This window comes from Equus asinus, chromosome 8, assembly GCF_041296235.1.
Source record: "Equus asinus isolate D_3611 breed Donkey chromosome 8, EquAss-T2T_v2, whole genome shotgun sequence".
NCBI classification, from domain to species: domain Eukaryota; kingdom Metazoa; phylum Chordata; class Mammalia; order Perissodactyla; family Equidae; genus Equus; species Equus asinus.
The window spans coordinates 35,893,807-35,918,645 of NC_091797.1; the positions used below are offsets into that span (position 1 = coordinate 35,893,807).

The 24,839-nt window shown below is 46.1% G+C and overlaps 2 protein-coding genes across 4 annotated transcripts in view; one reads left to right on the forward strand and one right to left on the reverse strand.

Annotated features, from left to right (window-relative positions):
• GABBR1 (gamma-aminobutyric acid type B receptor subunit 1) overlaps positions 1-8,584 on the forward strand; it is a 28,385-nt gene extending 19,801 nt beyond the window's left edge. For 2 of the 3 annotated variants that reach the window (XM_044776200.2, XM_044776201.2), the window contains 10 exons: positions 99-176; positions 1,525-1,675; positions 2,170-2,302; positions 3,649-3,765; positions 3,858-3,965; positions 4,397-4,490; positions 5,251-5,378; positions 5,937-6,065; positions 6,285-6,428; positions 7,092-8,584. In XM_044776200.2, coding sequence (XP_044632135.2) covers positions 99-176; positions 1,525-1,675; positions 2,170-2,302; positions 3,649-3,765; positions 3,858-3,965; positions 4,397-4,490; positions 5,251-5,378; positions 5,937-6,065; positions 6,285-6,428; positions 7,092-7,265 — 1,256 coding nt within the window. In that variant the 3' untranslated portion in view covers positions 7,266-8,584. Of the gene's footprint in view, positions 1-98; positions 177-1,524; positions 1,676-2,169; positions 2,303-3,648; positions 3,766-3,857; positions 3,966-4,396; positions 4,491-5,250; positions 5,379-5,636; positions 5,702-5,936; positions 6,066-6,284; positions 6,429-7,091 lie in introns of all 3 variants that reach the window. The other variant, XR_011505124.1, reaches the window with a different exon arrangement.
• Positions 8,585-14,805: 6,221 nt separating this feature from the next.
• Positions 14,806-15,759, reverse strand: LOC106843493 (olfactory receptor 2H1-like). Its single transcript, XM_014860526.3, has one exon. The coding sequence runs from the start codon at positions 15,757-15,759 to the stop codon at positions 14,806-14,808; it is 954 nt and encodes a 317-aa protein (XP_014716012.3).
• Positions 15,760-24,839: the final 9,080 nt, after the last annotated feature.

A 24,839-nucleotide genomic window follows, 5' to 3' on the forward strand; every position in this document is an offset into this window, starting at 1 on the left:
AACCTTAGAAAGCTACTTTAGGGAAGTGGGAAGTTGAAAATGCCTAGAATCGGCTTTTCACCTACCCACGGTCACTCCTTCTATTGTCATCTCCCCAGGTGGCAGCTACAAGAAGATTGGCTACTATGACAGCACCAAGGATGATCTCTCCTGGTCCAAAACAGATAAGTGGATTGGTAAGTGGATTCTGTTTATATTTTCCTTCAGCCCCTCCAAAGGATCAAGGAAAAGGGTCATGCATTTGAATGAGGGTGGGGTGGTAGGCGCCATTAGGTTGAAATGTGCTGGGGAGATGGGCCCAGGGTAGGGATTAAGAGAAAGGGAATAATACCTCCAATACGTAGGTAGGAGAGACTGGTGTATTTGGAGAGGGAATACGCAGTTGGTAGCAATGCACTATTAAAAATAGTACATTGCTGGGGTAACTGGGGGTTAGAGGCAGGAGGTGGGCAGGGAGTGGAAATGGAAACTCCATTTGGGTTTCCCAGATGTTCTGGTGCCTTGATGTATCTGAACCAGCTACTTCAAGCCTAGAGTTGCTTCTTCATCTCTGCCAAGAAAACCGTTGCTTAAACTATAGGAGAGGATACAAAGCTCATATAACTGTCTTCTGCTAAAATGTGCTTAAAAAGAGGGAAAGGAAGCAATTATTTCTTCATGTACTTGGTGGGCTAAATAATAGGAAATAGGAAAGATACTAAAGGTGGGCAAAAGGAAGGACCTACTGATAAAATAAAGGCTTGGCATCTTAAAGGTGGAGAGGAGGCACAGTCATTGACTGATGATAGCTGCCATCTGCCCTGCCCAGCTGAAATCTAGTAGTTCCCAGAAATGCTGGAGTTTTGAAATTTTTTTTGATTTGAATTTAGGACAGCGTTCTGTACTGCTATAAATGCTGCATGGCCTAAATTACACTTTTTTTTTTTTAAACTAAGCAAATTGAAATTAATTTTTTTTTTGGTGAACTCTGACAAATTTGAGCTTCCCTTTGGGACTATCACCCTTCCAGTGTTAAACTCACAGATTAGTTTTTTTTTTTTTTCTCCCTAAGGTTAGGAGGCCAGACTAGATATTTTGAGGCTCTTCAGCTTTATGATTCTACAACTGTCTTTTGCAGTTTTTGATCTGAATTTTGAGACACCTCATAAAAATTATTTCTAGCTGTCCCCATCTTTCTCCTCCCATTTTCCTTTGCTGGAAGAAAGACAGAAAAACACAGAAAACAAACAACACAAAAAAAGACTCTACAACTTTGGTGATAGACCTCAGCCTTTCTCAACCTCTAGATAGGACATTCGCTCCATTCTCTCATCTCATTTCCAGTTGTTTCCAAAGCCCCAGCGTCAGTGAGGACTCCAACTGCAACAACCCCTATTCAGGGCAGTTAGGGCCTCATGTCCTCAGAGCCAAAGACTGACTGTCCGTCAGCGCCCTTGTTCTTCACCCCTTCTCCTGTCCCACCTTCATCCTTTGTCCTCCTTCCTTTCTCTTCCCCCTTTCCTCACCCTCCCCTGTGTCATGCAGGAGGGTCCCCCCCAGCTGACCAGACTCTGGTCATCAAGACGTTCCGCTTCCTGTCACAGAAACTCTTTATCTCCGTCTCGGTTCTCTCCAGCCTGGGCATTGTCCTAGCTGTTGTCTGTCTGTCCTTTAACATCTACAACTCCCATGTCCGGTAAGTTTCTCTTCTGACATTTTCCTTGTCCTGTCTGCCTTTCAAGATAATGATCAATCTTGTCCCTTGAGGGGAGTATGAGTAAAAGCTGTGTGACTCCTGAGGCCACGATTCATCAAGGTTTCCACTCGGACTTCCTGCTTCCCAGTGGCCACTGAGAAAGAAAGGGGAGAGCCAGATATAACTCCCATCTCTGCCCCAAAGCAGCTAACTGAACGTAAAAGAGCTTTGGGGCCAGGTAACATGGTGCAGGGCTCTAAATAGAGTGTGTGCCAGGGGATCCTGTGGGGGAAACCCATGCAGCCCTGTCTCTAGCCCTATGACCCATCGGCTTTGTCTCTCAAGGCTCTGCTGCCAGCTCCGAGCTTGTCTCCCTTTGTCCTGTGGCCCAGAGGTTGGGTCAGGCTGTCGTGTGGCATTTGGAGAGCTGAGTCTCCCTGGAGTAGAGGGGTAATCCTGCTCTTCCTCTCCCACCCTTCCCACCTCTGCCCTAGTTACATCCAGAACTCACAGCCCAACCTGAATAACCTGACTGCTGTGGGCTGCTCGCTGGCGTTAGCTGCCGTCTTCCCTCTGGGGCTGGATGGGTACCACATCGGGAGAAACCAGTTCCCCTTCGTCTGCCAGGTGAGGAGTGGGGGGCAGATCCCCTGCGGGACGTGGCTCTCTCACCTACTCAGGAGCACCTTCTGCGATGTATATAGTTTCCTGCCTTTCCTTCTTCTTGTCTTTCCCCGACTCTTGTCCCTGTTCCTTCTCCTAACTTCACCCCTCTGGTCTCTGTCTGACCCTGTCCCTTCTTTCTGCGCCTCCAGCCTTTTCACTCCGTAGTTCACTTGCCAGTTCCGAGGTTGCCATGGCAGGCCTTGCAGACAAGAGGAGGGAGGCAGTGAAGGCAAAGGAAGGGGGTCTGTACAAAGAACTCTGAACAATGGTGGCTTGTGTGTGGTGTGGGGGCTGAGAACAAAAACTGTGGACTTCCCGTGGGAGCCTTAGTTGGGGTTTGGAAGGACGGAGCCAGAGATCTGAACTGACAGCAGGAAGAGTTAGGGGGAAGGGATCACTGTTACTCAGGGGGAGGGCCTACGGGACTTTTGGTACGTGGAAAGTTCTGGGGCTGTGGGGAAAGACTGGCTTCAACAGTGATATTTGTGTAGTTCTCTGTAATGCTGATGGGAAATACTCACCCTTCTTCCTGCTCCTCCTCACTCCTTCTCTTTCATCTGCACTGTGCCTGCTCTGATCATGCATCTGTGCACATGGCATTTGCACATACATGCACATACAATTCATCAGGAGATGTCTGTTCCCAGGGAGACCACAATGCAGTGGGAGAGGCAGACGGTTATCTGCAGTGCAATATGAGAGGTATCAGAGTAGGGATCTGTGCAAAGTGCTGTGGGAGCAAAGAAGAGAAAGCAGCTCATAGAGTAGCTGGGTGGACCTCACAAGAGGTGGCATTTGAATATTGAAGGATGCATGGAATTTTGTCAGCTGGAGAAATAAAGGGCGGTTACACTGGGGCAGAGGGAACATCATGTGGCTAGCGAAGACACAAAAGAAGGTAGATCAAGGGAGAGCGAGCAGTTCAGCATGGCTGGAGCTTGAAGTAGGTGAGCTCCTGGGAGATGAGCCTGGCAAGGTGGCTGGGATTGTGTTGTGAAGTGCTTTGTGCCACAGCTGGTGTTCAGGCTGCAACCTGTAGGCACTGGGGAGCAGTCAGAAGTGATTGGCCATTAAAACCAGGAGGTTTTAGCAAGATCACCTTGGAGGCAAAATAGAAAATGGATGGGAGGAATTTGTTAAAGGTAGGGAGACCATCCCCTGCTGTCTCTCCCCTCCCCCTCACTGTCCCCTACTGGCTGCATCCTGCCTGCCTTGTCATCTGTTCCCTCCTACAGCCCTGCCCCATCCTCACCACAGTCCCGCCTACTGCCCCAATGTATTCTGCCCTGCCCTCTTTCCTTTCCTAGGCCCGCCTCTGGCTCCTGGGTCTGGGCTTTAGTCTGGGCTATGGCTCCATGTTCACCAAGATCTGGTGGGTCCACACAGTCTTTACAAAGAAGGAGGAAAAGAAGGAGTGGAGGAAGGTGAGCTGCTTCCTGTTCCTCAGCCCCTAGCTCCTTGGCTCTTGGGGCCTAGAGGACTTTCCCCAACATGCCTGTGCTCCATGTTTACCCAGACCCTGGAGCCCTGGAAGCTGTATGCCACGGTGGGCCTGCTGGTGGGCATGGATGTCCTCACTCTTGCCATCTGGCAGATTGTAGACCCCTTGCACCGGACCATTGAGGTACCGCATGAGAGGAGGCACTGCGGTCAGGAGGCTGAGCAGGGCTCACTAGTGCTCAGGACCTCCAGGGCTGCATGTGGTCCTGAGGAGCAAAGCCACCCAGTAGGAGAGTGCTTTCTAGCCCTCTGCATATCAGTAGCTTTTCCTCTCCTTCCTAGAAGGAGCCCCATCAGAGGCCTCTGGGTTCATCTGAAGAAAGGATGTGGTGGGGATCCGGGAAATGTGTAGACTTTCGAGGCATCATGGAGGGAGGGGGAACAAGCATTTCCAAGGTGTTTAGGCAAACATCCCCAGGCCTGAGTGGAATTTGGCCTCACTATTGAGGATCTCATAGGAAAGAGGGGGCAGGGTTGGTGTCAGGAACTGAGCAGGGGTAGGGAGGGGAGGGGAGAATGGCAACCATCTTTCCTGTGGCCCTGTTTCCCCCTTAGACTTTTGCCAAGGAGGAACCGAAGGAAGATATTGACGTGTCGATTCTGCCCCAGCTGGAGCACTGCAGCTCCAGGAAGATGAATACGTGGCTTGGTGTGTGGGATGTGGGGGAAGGAGGGGAATGATGCAGCAAAGGCAGGGGGATGGAGCAAGGACAGCAGGTTTGGAGGGAGAAGGGTCTTTGGAAAAAGAGACAGAGAGCTAATGTCAACACAGTTTAAATGTTCTCCTCTTTGTCATTGCGCTACTCTTCTCTGAGAATGAAGGAGATTCTTTTTGCTGTGAGGAGCTTAGGGTCTAAAGCAGGGATGAGGCAATACTTGTGTTCAGCAGAAGGACCGGTGGGGATGGCCTCATCCTCATCTCTAGACCTGATGCCATCTGTGTCTGGTCAGCTCCCTAAAGTAAGACCAGGGCTGTGAGGGTTTAGGTCCCCTTTGGCCTTTTTAACAATCTGTCTATTGTTATAATCTATCTATTGATCTATGACCATAAATGGCAAACCTACCCTGAGCCTGGAAAGCTGTCTTCCTACCTGGAGGTAAGAGGGTGAGCTACTGTGTGTGACCCAGGCCTTTGCCTGACTGACAGCTGCTCATGACCCTCACCTTCCTGTGTGATGTGGCTTCTAGTCCAAGGAGGAAGAGCTGAAATCTGGCCGAGTTGGGTGGACATTGAGAGGAGTGGACAGGGAGGGGTGTGCTAGGTCAGAGGGGCTGGATTGGAGAGGAGGCCCCCTTCTTACTGTGGAGCTGTAAGAAGGAGCAGTGGTAGGTGTAGTGCATAGAGAGGATGGGGATGCATGGGAGCATGGAGGTCTTGTTGCCCAGGTGACCGTTTCCTGCCACCCTAGGCATTTTCTATGGTTATAAGGGGCTGCTGCTGCTACTGGGCATTTTTCTTGCTTATGAGACCAAGAGTGTATCCACTGAGAAGATCAATGACCACCGGGCTGTGGGCATGGCCATCTACAATGTGGCGGTGAGTTCCCTGGACACCTGGCATTGATGGGGCGGTCTGGGAAGAATCAGGCGCTAGATCTGGAATCAGTTGGGTGGAAGTCTTAAAAAGTTTTTAATGCCTCAGATATGTAAAGCACTTTACAGTTTATAAAGCACACTGCAGACACTATCTTATTAATCTTCATGCAACCACCCAATGAAGTGGATATTAATATCTCCACTATAAAGATGAGGAGGCAGAAAGAGAGAGGTTAAATTACTTGTGTGTGGTTTACAGGCTGGAGTCTGAATCAAGATTTCCTGCCAGATTTGCCCAGGGACTGGCTCTCGAGGACCCTGAATGTGTGTACAGAGATCATGGGAGTTCCTGCCTTGAGGGAGGGGTTGACCTAGAGCTGGAACTGGTTTGGGACAGTTTATTTGGGATCCTTCTCAGTCTAGAGTTGAGGATGATCTTTTTCAAATGGAAAGTTCACCAGGAACCTATCCTCATAGACTCTCTCCTGGGGGGAAGAAAACCCTGGGTGTTGTCTGAGCCTGCAGATCTAAGACCCTCCCCAAAATGCTCTGCCCCCAGGTCCTGTGCCTCATCACTGCGCCTGTCACCATGATCCTGTCCAGCCAACAGGATGCAGCCTTCGCCTTTGCCTCTCTTGCCATAGTTTTCTCCTCCTATATCACTCTGGTTGTGCTCTTCGTGCCCAAGGTGAGGTTCGGGGTCTTCTTTCGCCCTGCCTACCCCATGCCCTCCAGCCCTTCTTCCCAGACCTCTCCCCTGCCTTTCCCTGCCCCCTCCTCCCAACTCTTCCCTTGTTTGGGGCCCAGCTTCCTTCTTATTTTCATTCCTTTCTAATTCCAAGTTACCGTCAGCTAATCGCTGACGCAGTCCCTGCTTGGCATCCCATGCCCCAAATGTTCCCCGCAGATGCGCAGGCTGATCACCCGAGGGGAGTGGCAGTCGGAGGCACAGGACACCATGAAGACAGGGTCATCTACCAACAACAACGAGGAGGAGAAGTCCCGGCTGTTGGAGAAGGAGAACCGCGAACTGGAGAAGATCATTGCTGAGGTGTGTGGTGGTGGCAGGGCTGGTGGCGGGGTCCAGGAGGCCCAAGTCTCAGGTCGAGTTTTCTGAACCAGATCCTGAGATAGGGGTTGGGGTGTGTGTGTGGTCTTTTGAGGGAAGGTCTCAGGAGAAAAGCTGCAGGGAGTGAGTGGAGGAGGGTAGGGAAGGGGAAAGGTTGATCAAGGATTCCATCTGATGGTTGGACTCATCAGGTGGAGGGAGCTGTGGGGCATGAACTGCACTGTGGACTTGACCCCCCCGCCCCCACAATAGGAGGAGATGGAGGCGGCCATGGGCTGTCGGGGCCAGGTTGTAGGGGCAGCTGGATTTTGAACATACCCCCAGTGAAGGGAATCTAGGCAGGTACCCACGGTGCCCTTTGAGCCCCAGGCTGTAGTTAGGGGCTGGTGGGGAGCCAGAGTAGGGGATATGAAAACTGGGTTGATACATCTGTGTGTGAGATATTGGAAGCTATGTGCACTGACTTCTCCCCCTCCCCCATTCTTTGTTTCCCTGATCTCTCTTTTTCCACTGGTGCCCCACTATGCCCTTTTGGCTCCCCTTGTTCTTTCCCTGAGTCCTCATTTTAATCCCCCCGCATTTTTCTCTGCCGTTCCTCCCTTTCCCTCCTCCCCACCCACTCTCCCATTATTTTTCTTCCTCCAGAAAGAGGAACGTGTCTCTGAACTGCGCCATCAGCTCCAGTCTCGGCAGCAGCTCCGCTCGCGGCGCCACCCTCCGACACCCCCAGACCCCTCTGGGGGCCTACCCAGGGGGCCTGCTGAGCCCCCTGACCGGCTTAGCTGTGATGGGAGTCGAGTCCATTTGCTTTACAAGTGAGGGAGTTTGAGGGAGGACAGGCCAGGAGGGGGAGGGAAAGGGAGCAGGGGAAGGGGGCGCTTGGGAGGAGGCAGGGGATCTCTACCCCTAGATGGGAAGAACATGCCACCCCATCCCATCTCTTGTAAATATGGGCCCCTCTGTGAGGCTGGGGTTATCTGGGTCTCCAATACTCTGGGAACCAGACCCTTTTCTCTCTTATTTATTCATACAATTGTATATTACTACTTCATAATTTAGTTTGTACCTCGCTTGAAGCTTCTCACTCACTGGCTCATTGGCAGCCTCACCACATACACCTTTCTCTTCTCTACAACACCCTCTGTCTCGTTGCCACAGCAACCCTGCAGCTATCTCCCTTGCTTTTGTGCTCTGCTCCCATCCAGCAGAGGTCTCCCCAAAGTGCCCTTTCTGCCTCAACAGGGGCCTCTCCATTTCTCTCGCCATCATAATCTCCTTCCATCCACAACATCCACAAGTTTTGTCCCTCCGGAATTTCGCTTCTTAAGGGCACTCATTCTTCTTGCCAAGGCTCACATGCTCTTCGCCTCTGCCCTGTGTGTGCTCATGCTTCCCAACATATGTGTATCCTCCCCTCCCCTGTTTGTTCCAATTGGACATGCTCATGTGCACACATGCTTCTCACATGTGGTTTCTTCCCCCCTCTTGTGGTCACATGTGCTCCTCTGTATTCCCTTTACTCGTAGTTACCACATGCCCCTCTCGTGGTCATGGGTGTGCCCTTGTGAGTGTGTGGGTAGGCGTATGCCATTTGTCTGGCATGCTGAGTTGTGTCTTGCGTACTTTCACACATCCACATTCATCTACACATTTTCCCTGTGTGTACTCACGGTACCTTGTGTACCCTTACCCTTTGCACCTTAAAATCATTGTATTCTTCCAACAGAGCCATATGTGCCCACCCTGCACATCGTTATGCACTTTTCCCCAATTCATGTGCATGGGGCCATGCACACCCTCTCCTCATCACACTTGGCTTCTGCTAGAACTTTCCGCCCTCTCCTTTGTGCTCATGTACCACCCTCAGTCCACATTCACAATCATCTTCTCCCAAGATTGCTCCCTTTGGCTTTGTGTTTATCTGGGAGGATGATTAAGGGAGAAGAAATAGGGGCAGGTTTGGGGAGCTGCTTCTAGTGGATAGTTGGTAAGAATCCTGACCAAAGGAAGGCACCCTTCACTGTTGAGATGGACAGATGGACTTATGGGTGGGAGGTGGTGTCCCATTCACACTGCGGTGTCTCTTAGGGAAGGATCTTCCCGAATCTCAATAAAGCAGTGAACAGTGTGACTCAGCACCTTGTCCCTTATTGTGAACAGAGTGGGCTTCAGTCCAAGGAGGGAGGTTCAGAGGGCTCCCTGTTAATGAAAAGGCATTGACGTGGAAGGGTGGAAAGAGGTGTTTTATTGATCCACTGAGGGCTTAGCAGAGCAAAGCAGGACACGATTAGGGTTGAGATTAGTGAGTGATGACATTATCCATTAAAAATATGGGTTCTGGAGTCAGACTACCAGAGCGTCAGTTTCCACCACATGCAAAAATGTTCCTTAATCTCTATTCTCCATGCCCTCATTTGTGAAGATCATCATCATCATCATCTAGTCCTCCATAGAGTGAATACAGAGACTAGTGCTTAGGATGGTTCTTGGCCAATGGAGTCTGTTGGGTAAATGCTAGCCACCGTCACTGCTGTTTAATGGGTTCTCTGACAGTGATGGGCACATACTGGGAGTCTGGAGCATGTGGCTGAACAGCTGATGTGAGCAGGGTCCTTCCTAGGAACTAAGAACAGCAAAAAGATGACTGCACGAAGATAGTGGATGAGATGGCCCCTGAGTGCTTACACCTTTAAAAGTCTTTGTCTAAGAACCCTGAGCATCTTGGAAGGAAATTGCTATCCAAATGAAAGAAAGTATTGAATGGCCAAGAGGAAACAAAAAAACTTGCCCAGTGCTTTTGTGTCCTCTTGGAGAAGTGCTCTTTTGAAGCTCGACTTTTCTCTTTCCCTTTGGCACTGATTTTTTAAGCAATTCTCACATTTTTGCCAAAGAACAGCAAGGGTTGGCTGGGCCCTGTTATTTCACCATCCTGTGTAAGAACCAGTTTATGAAATTCCACGAGAACTTGGGTGGGTTAAACCTGAGACCAGTACTTGGAAACCAGTCCACTGTGATTATCCACCTTGGACCAATTGGACTTAATTTGAGTCTCCCCTCTTCCCACTGTGGACTATTCTCAAGGAAGGGGGAAGAAGCCTATGGAATAGGTAAGCCCGGAGTGTGGAAAATGAGCAGTTGGCTTTAGAAGCAGCAGCAGGATCCATGTACCAGCCCCAGGTAGAACGTAAAAGACGAGAATTACCACCTCACACTTTCTTTGCACTTAGGTGGGTGGTCAATTACAAACAAAGGGGTCAGAAGTTCTGCTGTGGCCAAGGGTGAGCAGGCCATCCTTTGCTAGCAGGACTGCAGGAAACAAGCCAATGATAGGGCTAGCAGAGGCTGCTGGTGGAAAGGGGGATGTGTTGCCAGGTGATGAGACCACCACTCAGCAGTTCTGGGAGGAGTAGCTCCCTTGGCATCTCCAGCCCTGCCCTGGTCAGGATGGGCTTCACAGATCTCTCTGACTTTGGAGTACCCTGGGCTAGACTGCCTGCCAGACCTCGGTGGCCCCTGCTCTGCCCTGACGGCCTCTTGCGTCCCTGCCTTAGTCACTTACTAACACAGAACATTTTGTGAGCAGTTTGCTGCTATGTTAGTTTTGTTATCTTTTCAATCATTCAACATGTTCTGATTGGGAAAGTTGCGGCAGGTGTTTCTCTAGGCACTCGGGGTAGAGCCGTGAGCAAGATGAGCTTTAATGGGATGTACATTCTCAAAAGTGGGAAGATGAAGTTAGTAAGTAAGCAGGGGAAATAAATAAGACAGATTGAGAGAGCAACCAGGAGTGATAGACATCTCAGTTATTAGCTCTGATGCTCAGGACAGCCAGCCCTGTGGGGAAGGTGTTTTGTGCTCATATCTGCTGTCTGGCAAGGAGACTACAACTCTGCGAGAGGAAGATTTGTCCAGGGTCACAGAGCTAGCAAGGAGTAGAGCAAGCATTCAAGCTGCCTGTATTATTATTACTATTGTTGCATAACTTGTTACCCTAAAACAGTGGCTTAAAAGAATAATCATTTATTATCTCATGGTTTTTGTGGGTCAGGAACTCAGAGGACTGGGGAGATTTGAAGGCTGGGGCCTGGAGTTATCTAAAGGGTCTAAAGTGGGTGTGGGCTGAGAGCTGGAACCCCTACACATGGCCTTTCCATGTGGCGTGGGATTCCTCATGATGTGGTGACTATGTTCCAAAGGTGAGTCGAGAGAGAGACAGACAGACAGAACGAGAAATCCAGCTAGGTTGAAGCTGTATCATTTTTCTGGTGTAGCCTTTGAAGTCACATAGCATCACCTCTGCTGTATCCCAATCGTCCAGGCAGACAACGCCTTGCCCAGATTCAAGGGGAGCAAACATAGTCCCCAACTCTTGGTGGGATGAGTATCAGACACACTGTAAAAAGCATGTGGGATGGGATCAATATGCTGTTGCAGACTTCTTTGGAAAGAACAATATGTCACATCTGGTCTACAGACTTCAAAGCCAGTGTTCACTCCACTTCACACACCGTCTGCTCTCCCAAGCTGATCACCCAGTCCTGTCTATTTGCTAGCTTTCTGCCTCTGACCAGCCTTTGGTTCTTGCTGGACGCTTCAGGGCCAGCAGTAGTCCCATACCTAGTCCTTTCTGCCAATTGTGGCTCCTCCCACGGTCCACCGTAATTTTAGTCACTCTGGACAGGCACCTTTTTGTTTATTCACTCAGGCTTTTGAAGCAGAGAGTTCTGTTCCTTTGCACTTCATGGTCCATGGACTTGAGGGAAATCAGAGTATGGACTTACTGATGGCTTATCCCCCAAAAGTGGTGATATTCAAAATACTTTATCAATATGGTATCCACTTATATGGTGCTCTGGAGCACAGAAGGAAATGCTAGAGACTTTCTCACGAAGATAACCAGCACAAGTGGCCATAGCGGCGGAATGCATTGAGGTCTGCATAGGCCAGACACTGTGCTGGGGACCAATAGTGTAGAGAGGAGACATATGTGGAAGTAATACAGCATGCAGAGTGCCCCCTCCAGGTGTGTGTAGAGGGGTGGAGGGCAGGAAAAATAATCTTTTTCCTCTATTCATCTTAGGTTCTTCATCTGGGGCCCTGTAAATTAGACTGGCAAAAAACCAGATGAACAGGAGAAAAACAAACAAGTTTATTAATATGTGCATCGCTTATATACATGTGGGCACCTAGTGATGAGTAACCCAGGGGTGGTTAGAACTGGGGCTTGTATTCCATCATTGGCTAAGCAAAGGAAAAGGGGTTTGGGCTTCTGGGTGGGGGAGGAAGGTTATGGGAAGCTACTCAGGAAAAGTGTAAACAAGGGTTGTTTAGTGAGGTTTGTTATGCAGATTTAAGTCTCGCCTTCTTCATAAAAATTGCTGAGTCCTCTTCCTGCTACAGGAGAGGGAGGCACCTTTATAAATGTAAATTTCCTTTACAAATGGAAAACTTGTGTCCTGTTTTTAGAGCTTTTTCTGCACCTGCTGGTTCTCAATAGCCTTTAGCTCAAAATAATTCATATTCTGAAGAGGCCTATTTTGGGGTGGCATATTCTGGTACCCTTCAAGGCTGAGTGATTAATTCCGCCTAAGGGAAACCAGGAAGGCTGGCTTCACTGAGGGCTGGAGGGATGTAACAGAAGCTGGGCCCTACGCATCAGTACTTATCCTTGATTCAGTGAGAGCTTCAGATGGTGACCATACTTGAATAGGCAACTAAAACCCTGAGGTTTTTGAATAATGTCCATTAAATGCTTCCAACTCAGGACCGTATTGTATTAGGTGGTTAGGTAAGTGGCCGCCATCTTGGGACCTAAATCTTGTCATCTTACAGTGTCTTTAAGAGATCCCTTTTTCCAGTTCTATCCAATTCAGTAGTTTCTATAAATTTCTAAAATAATCCATACCTTTCTCCTTAATCATTTATCTCCCTGGTGTAACTCCTTCCCTCATATCTTCCCAGCTTAATGCGCAACTTGCTTAACTCTTTCCATATTGTAAATCAGCAAATATTTCGTATTAATTTTGTTCCCTCTGCTGTGGTTCAAACCTCTAGGAAGAATTCTCTGCTCCCCACACCACCTAAGCACTCATACACTTCATCCTTTTATTTTGTATTCCTTTGGCCTCTAATTTGCCTCCAACTCAGTTGTGTCTCGGTTACTTATGCTGGAAATATGTCTCTGACCACCTCTATCTTCTTTGGACACTTTGAGGGTTGTGACTGAGTAAACTTATGTTGGATTTTCTTCTGGAGTATCTGATAGACAGCTGTCCATGTAGAATTAATTCAGAATAAGATGTTGGTTCTAAAGCCTATGTTAAACCATTTATTGAACAAATGAGGTTTCATTAAAACAGATTCTTTTAGATTGCTTCATTTAATTCTCTGTTGTATTTTCTCTAGAGTTTGTCTAAAGAGGATTTTACTGTTCATGAATATCAGTGCCTCTGAGCATAGAGAGTTGATAAACAGGCAAAAAAGAATAGAGGTTTCCAAGTGCCAGTGAGAGAAAGAGGATGGAGGTGGTCATGAGAAAAAAAATTACGTAAGTGATTTGAAAAGTGGAATTAACGTTAACATTTCTTGTAGGGCTGAGATTAGGATTATTAAATATAAATGAGGGATCTACATTAAGATTAGGACACAGTTTAATAATGAGGCTGAGGAGACAATAAGATTAGTACACAAATGGCTAAAATGAAGATTAGGATTAAAATAGGTTAATGCTGCTGTTCTGTGCTGATGCCAGGGTAAATGTTGAGTCAAAGCCATTTTGTGTTGGAACTAGAAAAAAGGTAGGATTTCCCTTTTTCTTATTTTATCAGCATGTACCCAAAGAGAATTTGGTACTGTTGCTATGACCGTGGAAAAGCTTGGAAACAGCATCTGTGAGATAAGGTACCTGCAGAGCCCTTTACACGTTATTTGGAGAGATTCATTCATTCCTTCATTCACCCATTCATTGATTTATAGAATTAAACGAGTGCCAATTTTCTGCAATATTCTGGTCCTTGCCTTCCTGCAGTCTGAATTCGAGTGGGGGACCTAAGCCAGGAACACACACCATGAGCTGTAAAAAAACTTCTTCCCAAGCATGCTATTGTTTCTTGTTCCCATGAGGTGCTAGGAGGCACTTGATAAAACTCTTATTCCAGGGAAGCAAACCTCCAGCTGGGGGATTGAGTTAGATGTATTTTTAGGTTGGGATGATTTCCTCAAAGTTTACCGAGAGATTGAAGCTTCTCACCTGGGCTGGGGAGGCACCGTTTGTACCAAAAGAGCACGGAGACTTGAGTCAGCCCTCCTGGGTCCAAATCTCTGCATTTTAAATCTGCTACTTAAACACAGTGTCTTAGTTTCTGCATCTGAAAAAGGATAATAATATCTGCTTCCTAGTGTTGTTATAGGGATTACATGAGTCAATATGTGTCAATCGCTTTAAATGGTACCTGGAATATCATAATCAATATGTAAATACTTAATAATAACAATTCCATAATTATGATCTTTCTGAGCAGAGTACAGAACTGATGACCTTTAGAGAGGTCTTAGGTCAGGAGTCTGGGATGGCCACATGCAATTCCACATTTTGCCAGTAGATGACAACAAAGTCTGCATTGTCAGAATTGTCCTGCCAGCCTAAACATTAAGATGTTTCCGCTCTGAGCTGTTTGCCTGTGATTTGCGGGCGCTGTAAAACAAGAAATACTAGGACTGGAAAGTTAAGCTTTCTCCCTAAGGCTCTGTTCTGGCTTCCAGCCTGAGGACACTCGGATGTTTGATTACAGTATAAAAGCAACAGTATGTATTTGAGAGGTTGACTGAAAGCAGGGGGGCCTGGATTTTAGTTCTAATACTGTGGGTTCTTGGGTGAGTTTCTGAACCTACCTGGGTTTCAGCTTCCCCTCTCCCTTGCTGTCATTTGGGGGGTAAAATAGAATAAGCATGCAAAACAGACACATAAGGAAATGGAAAAAACTTGAGGGAGAAGCAAAGAAGATATGGTAGGAATTAGAAATGGAGGTGAAGAAATAATGATGTATGACCAGGAAGATGAATTAAAAATGGAAATGATAAAATTAGGGACCTCATGGAGGTGAAGACTGTTAATAATGAAATAGAGAAAAGAGAAAATATTAAATTTGATTCATATAAGGTTTCATATGGAGATACGTGCCTCCTCTTACCACATTTTCAGCTTCTGTCTCTTACACGTGCGTACACACACTCACACATATGCACACACACGTGGCTATCACCAATTACTGTGGCTTGACGGATGTGGAAGGGCAAGAGTGTGGGGAACACAAACTTCCTGACAAAAGCACGAAGAATCTCCTGTCGGTGTGAAAGCACATCAAGCAGCTCTCCCTCGGCTCTCCCTGGAGACCCCGTCCTTCCCCAGCAACCTCCTGAACGCCCTCTTGACTTCCTTGTTCCTCAGGGTGTATATGAGAGGGTTAAGTGAAGGAGTGCCCACTGCATAGAAGAGACCAAAGAATTTGCCCCTCTTCTGAGCATACGGATCTTTGGGCTGGAGGTAGACAACAATGGCTGAGCTGTAGAAAAGAGTGACCACAATGAGATGGGAGGAGCAGGTCCCCAAAGCCTTTCTCCATGCTATGGCAGAGTTAATCCTCAGCACTGCCTGAGCAATAGCACTGTAAGAAGCAAGGATGAGGCTGAGGGGCACAACCAAGATGAATACACTGGCAACAGCCATCTGGATCTCATTGTAGGTGGTGTCCCCACAGGAGAGTCTAATTAAAGCTGGGACCTCACACACAAAATCATCCACCTGCTGGTGGGGGCAGAAGGGCAGGCTGAGGGTGGGTGGTGTCTGGATCACTGACTCCACCAACCCAATGACCCAGGCCACAGCTGCCAGCTGCCAGCATAGGCGGGGGTGGATGACGGTCGCATAGTGGAGGGGCTGGCAGACAGCCACGTAGCGGTCAAAGGCCATCACTGTCAGGAGGATGCACTCAGTGGTCCCCAGGAACAGAAAGGTGAAGAGCTGGACAGAGCAGCCAAGGAAGCTGATGGTCTTCTTTGGGCCCCAGAGATTGACCAGCATCTGGGGGACACAACTTGTGGTGAAGCAGAGGTCCAAGAAGGAGAGGTTAGAGAGGAAAAAGTACATAGGAGAGTGGAGCCTGGGGTCCGGCACAGACAGCAGGATGATGAGTGTGTTGCCCACCAGAGACAGGAGGTAGGAAGTTAAGACAATGATGAAGAGGGTTCTTTCAAGTCCTGGGTATTCAGCGAAGCCCAGAAGGAGGAAGCCCACTGGGGAGCTTTGGTTGACCATGGCCTGCTCCTGTCCAGACCCAGAAGGATAAGTGATGTCAGAGCAGTGTGTTCCAACCTGTCTTATCAAATCACCCTGGGTACTTGTCAGGTTATAGCAGGTGGACATTTCTCTTCCCTTCCTCTCTCTCCAGGCACATCACCATCCAGCAGCTCCTTCTCCCGCCCAGTTCCTCCCGGTCAGACGTTGACTAGTGGGAGTAAGGAAATCGTGGATGTGCTGGAAAACAGATGGAGCCTCACACTGGCACCTCAGACTTACTGGTTTAGAGTAAAGGAGGTGATGTAAAACATAGATTAATTAACTTTAACTAATTCAGCACACCTTTATTGAGTGCCACTATGTTTTGAGCACTGTTCTATGTGTTGCATTGTCCCTGTGTGTTTGTGGAAGAACTAGCAAAGCAATATATATATTTTTTTTTTTTTGTTTGTTTGTTTTTGGAGGAAGATTAGCCCTCAGCTAACTACTGCCAGTCCTCCTCTTTTTGCTGAGGAAGCCTGGCTCTGAGCTAACATCCATGCCCATCTTCCTCTAGTTTATACGTGGGACGCCTACCACAGTATGGCTGCCAAGCAGTGCCATGTCCGCACCCGGGATCCGAACCAGCGAACCCCGGGCCGCAGAGAAGCGGAACGTGCTAACTTAACCGCTGCACCACTGGGCCGGCCCAGGAAAGCAATATATTTTGAATGGATTTTCTGACTATGAATTATCTCTATAGCATTGATCATTTTTCTATTGGTCATACGAATTTTGTAGAGCTATTTTTATTCCATTTATTTATGCTTCTTTATTTGCAAGGGAGCTTATCAGAGACACTTGTTATATCTCTGAGAGAGATTTTCCCTTGATGTCTAGCGACACTGTTCCCACACAGATCAGTTTGGTTGCCTAAGTCTCTGAACCAGGTGTCCTGGTTGGGGGAATTGGTCCACATGCTCATTTCCTGCCATGAGAAGTTTACAGGCAAGAGGTAAGTGTGGCCCCATGCACATTAAAATCACCGAGAAACTCACAGGAACATTATCAAAGACTCTGAGATTTAAAGGTCAGTAATTTCAACATACTGAGGGAATGAGAGAAAAGGGTCTGTCAGATGAAGGACCAATTTAGGTGGATATATCAGGGAAAGCTTCCTAGAGGAGGTGACTGGATTTTTTTCTATAAAGGAGAGAGGTATTGGGGCATAGAAGGCCAACTCAGAGATAGGGTGAGAGGCTGCAGCCTCTCTGGCAGTTGGGAGATAAGGACTTGGGTTCTGTGGTCCCAGGAGATCTTAGGAAGGCCATTGGGGGGGTGGTGATAGGCGAGAGGGTGGGACAGCTGACCACAGTGCCCTGGGAGCTTATAGGGCGGCATGAGCATCTCCCATCGCAGGGTTCCCATTTTGTGTTTAAGCTCTCCCACGTCTCCTTTGTGCCAGAGATTTCGGCTTTTGTGTCTTGGTTTGTTCTTTATTTTTCTCCCATTGTTTTTTTTTTCTCCCTTATGGGATATATTTAAAGAAATTTTTCATATTTTTATATATTCAAAAAAAGTGTGAGTAAAGCAAATCTCTATAGTTTAATGAATAATAAAGTCACCCCCTGGTATGCCCACCAACCAGGTTAAGGAACTGAGCAAACGTTTCAAGTAGCTTAGAATCTTTGGGCGCCCCTCCCTGACTGCTCAATTTCCCACCCCTCTCACCGTTCTGAATTTTTAATTAATTATTCCTTTCTCTTCTTTTTTTGTGATATATTTCACATACCATAACATTCACTCTTTTTTTAATTCACTTTTTTAAAGTGTATAATTTAGTAGTTTTTACTATATTCACAAGTTGTGCAACCAGTGCTATCAACTTTCAGGACATTTCATCACCCCAAAAAGAAACCTCGTGCTCATTAGCAGTTACCACTTCTTTTTTTTCTTTAATATAAAATTCTTTGTAACTCTAAACAACAGCCAGCTGTTTTTTATTCTTCCGCCAACTGTCATCCTAATCAATTTTTTGCATTTCTAACTTTCTCGTTCTCTTGACATTTCGCTCTTTCTCTTTCTCTGCCTTATTTTTGAATCTCTTTAGATTCCGTCTTCCTTAATGACTCTCCCCCTTTTCTCTCTTTTACTCTCTGTCTTTTCCACTCTTTCTTTCATTTACCATTTTTCTCCTAGTCCTTTGCCCTCTGACACATTCATTCATTGGTTTATGCATTTATTAATTTTTTGAGGCTCAAAAGTGCCAGCATTGTGCTAGGAGAGGGGGCAGGGGTTGGGCGAGTGTTTATGATACTTAAAGTCGTTTATGATAATCCAGTGATCTTTACCTCCTATTGCTCTCAGTAGCTACCATTTGTTGGGTGCTTCTTATGTGCCAAACGTCGTGCCCATCATCTCCCTGATCAACTGGTTCTCATCGCAACCCTGCAAAAAAAAATATTGTTACATCAATTTTACCAAGAAAGGAACAGTCTCAGAGAGGTTAAGTAACTTGGCTAAGGTCACCTAGCCAGTAGGTGCCAGGGTCAGGATTCTAGACCCTGTTTAACTCCAAATCTGGTGTTCCACTATTGAGGACATGTGGAAACTGATGTCTCATTGGAGAAGAATGAGTTTCTACTTACCCTCAATCAAATAAAAATCTCTTCTGCTCCCAGCGATGATGAAACCCAACTAGTGCCTAGCCTCCATTTGGACATCAAGAGGAAAACAACAAAATCAAGAAGAATGGGCAGTTATGTTTCTAGTCATAATAAGGATTGCTAATACTTCCTACCAGGTACTTTTCTAGGCACACATACATGTGACGTGCTGGAGCTGGCTCATATTAGCTCTTAACTGTCTAATTTTCAGGAATTTTCTGAGACAAGTATTAAACCATTGGTAGCTTGAATCAGCCATGGCAGGACTATTTACACTGTAGAAATTGGCAAACCCTTCGGATTAGAGCTCTGCCTCCCTCCAACCAAGCTGGTTGTTAAGCATTTATCAGCACATCTCTGATTATCCCTCACAACAATTCCATGTGTTATCTTCCTTTTAATGTTAAGAAATTGAAGCAAAGAAAGTTTAAATAACTTTCTCAAGACAGTATAGTTAGTAAGCAGCCGAGCTGATACTTGAACCTAAGTGGACTGGCTGCAGAGGCTGCACACCAACCATGGCCCACGAAATCTCTGCAGGTAAGATGAGGCCAAAGGAAGTCAGAGTCACCTTTTTGGAATGGCGCTCATTGCGAACAACCTTTCCCCTTAGTCTGGAGAGAACTTAGCCTGTTTTAGTGGCACTGGAGGTGGAAAGGTTGACATGATGTGGTGGTAGAAGGAGGGATCCCAGGGCTCCCATCCCATGGAGAGGAAGAGCTCATTAATTCTGTTAAGGCCCTGGGGTCATACAGCCCATAGACAATTAATTAGGCATGAATCATTGTGGCAGGGGTTGGGGGGGCGGCAAGGGGCCAGGGGAGCATCTAGAGGAAACATGCTAGCAACAGTCATCACTGTGGTGGGTAAAAAGGTCACCCACTGCTTCTTTCTGTCAATAGGAAGAATAAGGTGGTCTCTCCTCCCCCCACTGCCAGAGAGTCCCCCCAGGCTTCCAGATATTCCTTTCAAGCCTCTGATTCATCCATTCAGGACCCCACTTATAATTTTCATTATTATTTTTAAAAAAGTCATGGGGCTGGCCTGCTGGCATAGTGGTTAATTTTGCGTGCTCTGCTTCAGCGGCCCAGGTTTGCAGGTTCAGGTCTCAGGTGTGGACCTAGCACTGCTCATCAAGTGCTGTGGTGGAGTCCCACATAAAATAGAGGAAGATTGGCACAGGTGTTAGCCCAGCGACAATCTTCCTCAAGCAAAAAGAGGAAGATTGGCGATAGATGTTAGCTCAGGGCCAATCTTCCTGGTGACCCGCCCCCAAAGGTCATAATTCTATAAAACTTGTTTTTTATTCTTTCTTATGGCCATCTTTTTTTAGGCAGTTCAAAATTTTACATAATGACTGAAATAGGATAGTCATGGATTTGTTTGGTCTTGATCAGGGGAAAAAGTAGTTAGAAGCATAGACTTTTGACATATGTTTATCCCAGAAATATTGACACTATTATAATATGAAATGTCCAAAAAGTTATTTAATATAACAGTTATCCTCAATAACTAGTCCATTTCATTTTCAAATAGTATTTAAATTTGTTTATAATACTTGAAATCTTGTAAAACAAAGAACGTCTTTTATCTGTAGATTCTGTATAATTTAAAGTGATTGTAACTTATGGTGTTTCAATTGCATTTTTACAGTTGGGGAACCTAATAGTAAATATAAATATAACTCACTACGTGTGATCACCAGATTAAAACTTAATATGTACCAATGAGGTCTGCATTATTTTGTAGTTATTGACGAGTGGTGCTTAATACTGGCTGCCAGCAGAGGGCGCTTTCAGGTTTACATGTTGGAATTCCGAGACATTGGGGGCCCCAGAGTCTGGATTTTGTCTTCAAACTGTTTTCTTAAGAGTGAAGACATTTCTAACACTTACTTTTATTTATTCATTTCATTTTTAAAAACTAGCAGATAATCGACATATAATGTTATAGTAGTTTCAAGTGTACAACGTAATGATTTGATGTATGTGTGAGAGGATCACCACAATGAGTCTAGTTAGCATCCATCACCACACATGGTTACAAATTTTTTCTTGTGGTGAGAACTTTTGAGGTCTACTGTCTGAGCAACTTTCAAGTATGCAATAGAGTGTTGTTAATTATAGTCACCATGCTGTGCATTACAGCCCTAGGACTTATTTATTCTCTAGTGGAAAGTTTATTCTTTCGACCTCTTTCATCCGTTTTGCCCACCTCCCACCCCCCCCCCCCAGGGTCTCACTTTTAAAAATTCTCAACTTCCTCCTTTTCCGTTTAATTTTTCTCTCTGAGTTGGCCTACACTGTAGTAACACAGAATTATAAAACCCTAGGAAGAGCATTTAGGGCATTTAGTCTAACCCTCATATGATGTAGCTGAACCATTGCCATGCCCCTCCCTCATCAGAGTGAGGGCACAAGGGGTCAGCTAATAAATGGCATCCTAGCCCAGGGCCAGATCGCAGTGAATCCACTGAGTCCATGGACCCATCCGCTAGTCATTTCTGCAGTCCTCAAATGTATAATTGGAATGCAAATACTTGGTAGTTGGCAGAATCCCCTCTTTGGTTTTTTGGTCTGTGGACTAAGAGATGGTAGGCGGAGGCCCAGCAGAATCCTTAAATCTGCACCCCTGTTCCCAAGAAAGACAGGAAGTCAAGAACAATATCACAAAGGAAATGGCGGAGATTGATGCCACTTTAAAGGATGCAGAGGTGGTCGTCCCTATAATATCCCCCACTTAATTCACCAGTCTGGTCACTACAAAAACCAGATGGATCTTGGAAGACGACAGTGGACTACCACAAACTCAACCATGTGGTAGACAAATTGCAGCTGTTGTGCCTGATTAACATGGCTTCAGGTCCATGTTATGTGGCTATTGGCTTCAGGTAAGTGTGTTCTTTGCCAATACTATTAAGAAGGAGGACAAGAAGGAGTTTGCATTTCCATGGAAGGGTTACAAGTATACATATACAGCTTTGCCCCAGGACTGTGTTTTAATTCATGTCATAATACGGTCCAAAAGGACATGGACAAAAAAGCCTTGATTTGTAGCACTTGCCGATTTCCATAGTGTACATATTCCCACCACAGCCAATTTTAAGCTGCCAATGTGACATCGTTGAAATGCAGCCTTGGTAAGAGATGCACAATAACATACTATTATGCAATACATTTTGTGGTATTTTTCTCATACCGACACAATAGATGTAAACAAGAGCAGAGATAATACTAAAATATGGTAAAATAACTAGGAAAGATCAGTTTCAACTATTTATTACCTTTGCTTTTGATATAATGGTATAATGTATTTTATTATATTATGTTTATATAACTTACTTTTTAATAATGGCTGTGTCGCAACTGGTTTGTAAAATTCCTAAAGATTTAACAATCAGCTCTCATGAAATAGTATGAGCTAGCTCCAGCACATCACTGGACATGGACCTTCTGGACATTCCACAAACATCACATTGTCCCACTATATTAATGATATCTTATTAATCAAACAGGATGTACTGCCTATTTATCAAACAGGTCACATTGGTAAGACAAATGCACTCCAGAGGGTGGGAGATAAACTCTGAAGATTCAGGGCCCTCCACATCATTGAATTTTTTAGAGGTCCAGTATTCTGTGTCATGCCAGGACATCTCTCTAAAGTAAAGGACAAATTATTGCATTTCACATTTAATACCACTACTGGTAACACCACTAATGCTTGGCAGTTCCCTTTCAGTTCTAGAGGCAGCATATTCCACACTCATGGGAATACTGCACGGAACCATTTTTTTAGTGACTAACTGGAGCCCGGAGAGGAAAAGGGCTCTGCATCAGTTCCAGGCTGTTGTACCAGCAACTTTGCTGCTTTGGCCATCTGACCCAACAGACCCTCGGGCAACGGAGGTATGGGTGGTGGGAAAAGATGCAGTGTAAAGCAAAAAAGGAGAATGACAGCTTAGAGCCCCCTGGGGTTTTTGATCAGGGCCTTGCCATCTGCTGCAGAGAAGTATGCCCTCTTAGGACACAGCCCCTTGCCTGCTACTGGGCCTTATTAGAGAAAGAGCTCCTGACATGGGACGTCAAATGAGCATGAGGGGAGAACTTCCCATCATGACTGGTTTTGTCAACCAATAAAGTGATAAGGTCAGGTTACACCATGAATCAATTGTGAGATAGAAGTAGTACATCCTGGATGGAGCACGAGCGGAACTAGAGTGCAGAAGCAAGGTGCATGAATAGGTGGCTCGTATCATCCATATCATCCACATTGTGGCTCAGTGCCTCTCCCCTTGCTCATACCAGTGGCTGTGTTGGGTATTGCTGTGTAACCAAATACCTCAAACTTGGTGGCTTAAACCAATCATCATTTAATTGTCTCTCACAATGTTGTGAGCCAGGAATTCGAGAAGAGCTTGGCTCGGTAATTCTTATGTTCCAGGGAGCACCGGCTGGGATCACCTGGAGCCTTCAGCTGGTAAATGGACTGCTCCAAAAAGTCAAAGACAGCTTTACTCCCATGCTCTGTTCTTTGCTTTTTTCAACTATAAGTCTAGGTCCTTCTGGACCTTTTTCCTTCTACATTCTATCTTAGGGCCTCTCCACACAGTCTATCCAACATGGTAGTCAAACTTCTTACATTGGTGACTCAGGGCTATAAGGGATGTGGAACAGCCAGTTCTCCTACAATCTAGGCCCAGAGATGGCATGGTGCCACTTCTGACACACTGTTTTGGTCAACACAGTCATAGACAAACCCAGATTCAAGGGGAAGGGAAATAGAGCCCCTTCCGGTGGGAGAATTATTGAAGAGTTTATAGTCATCTTTAATCTGGGAGGGATTTGAGAAGAGGGATACCTTATGATAAGCTGATGGAGGAAAGAAAAGACTGACCTTGGTCCATGATGGATCAACTCAATATGTGAGTGAGAGATGAAAATGGACTGCTGCTCCACTATCGTTCCTCCCAAGGGTGGCCCTAGAGAACAGTACTGATAGTAAATCCTCCCAGTGGGCAGAGCTTTGGGTGTTGTACCTGGTCATCCATTTTGTGTGAAAAGAAAAGTGGCCCAATGGAAGAATACATATAAACACACAGGCAGTGGCAGCTTACTTGGCTGGTTGGTTAAGGGCCTGGAAGGAGAAGGTTGGAAGAGCAAAGACAATGAAATCTGGGGAAAAGGCAGGTGGATGGGTCTGTGGGAATGGGAAAGAAGTGTGAATATCTTTGCACTGCATGTTAGCACCTACCGGAGAGCGCCAAAAATAGGAGAGGCACGGAACAACCAAGTTAACAGAATGACTAGTGGGCAGTTCACATCAATCAGTCTCTGGCATAGGCCAGCCTAGTGCTGGCACAATGGGTTATAAAGGCATTAGCTATGGTTGTAGGATGGAGGTATGCATGGGTCCAATAGCATGGGCTTCCACTCACCAAGAGCCATGTAACTACTGTTGCTGCTGAATGTTCACCCTGCCAGAAATACACAGATGTGGTGTCCCTGATATGGCACCATGCTCTGGCTGTGAGTTTGCAGATCCATGATTCAAATCCAAGACAATCTGACTGTGCAAAATGGATAAGGGCCCTTGACCACCACAATATCCTGCCGCCCATGGCTGGATTATCTTTTCTGATTATACTCAGATGTTTTTCACATGTGGCCACAGACCCAAGTACAAAGCTCAGTGATGATCTCAGAATTATATGTCCTTTACCTATGATTCACTCCCAAGTTTAGCTTTCTGAAATTCTTTTGGTTTCAGATTATATGGTGGGATATATTAGCAACCTCTGATAGTGTTCTGGCACATAAACACTTCATGGATGAGTCAGCTTGGAAGTGGATAAGGAGCAGGGTGTTTATAATTAACCCGGTTTAGTTTTCATTCCAGCTGCCACTTTATTATGGCCATTTTGCCTGGCAACTAATGATGAGCGCTGGAACTAATTCCTACAGGGGCATAAATTTGTAGCTACGTCTGTCCTGAGCCCATATCACCTTAAAATACACATTTACAAGCACAACAACAATAATAACAATCCACAGTTTGTTTGAATAGGTGAAGCAGGCATAGCTGTAACATTCAAAAGACAGGCAAAGACAGTAAAAATCAGATTTCCCTGCCATGTCTGTTCTTCTTCAAGCTACCTCTTTCCTCTTCCCAGAGGTAACAGTTGTGACCAGTTTCTTATGTGTCTTTCCAGCAATATTATATGCATACAATATTGGTGTGAGTTCAATCAGGAGACAGAAACTACACAGTGATTCAAACATGGGAAGTTCAATGTAAAGCATTATTAAGCTATGATAAAAGAGTAACTGTAAGATGTAAAGAGAATTCTGTAGGGTACCCAAGGAAGAATGAAGTTGGGCTTCTTCCCCAACTTTGGGATTCCAGCTTCACTGGAGAAAGGGTGATTGCAGCCCACTGGATGGCAGAGAAGTT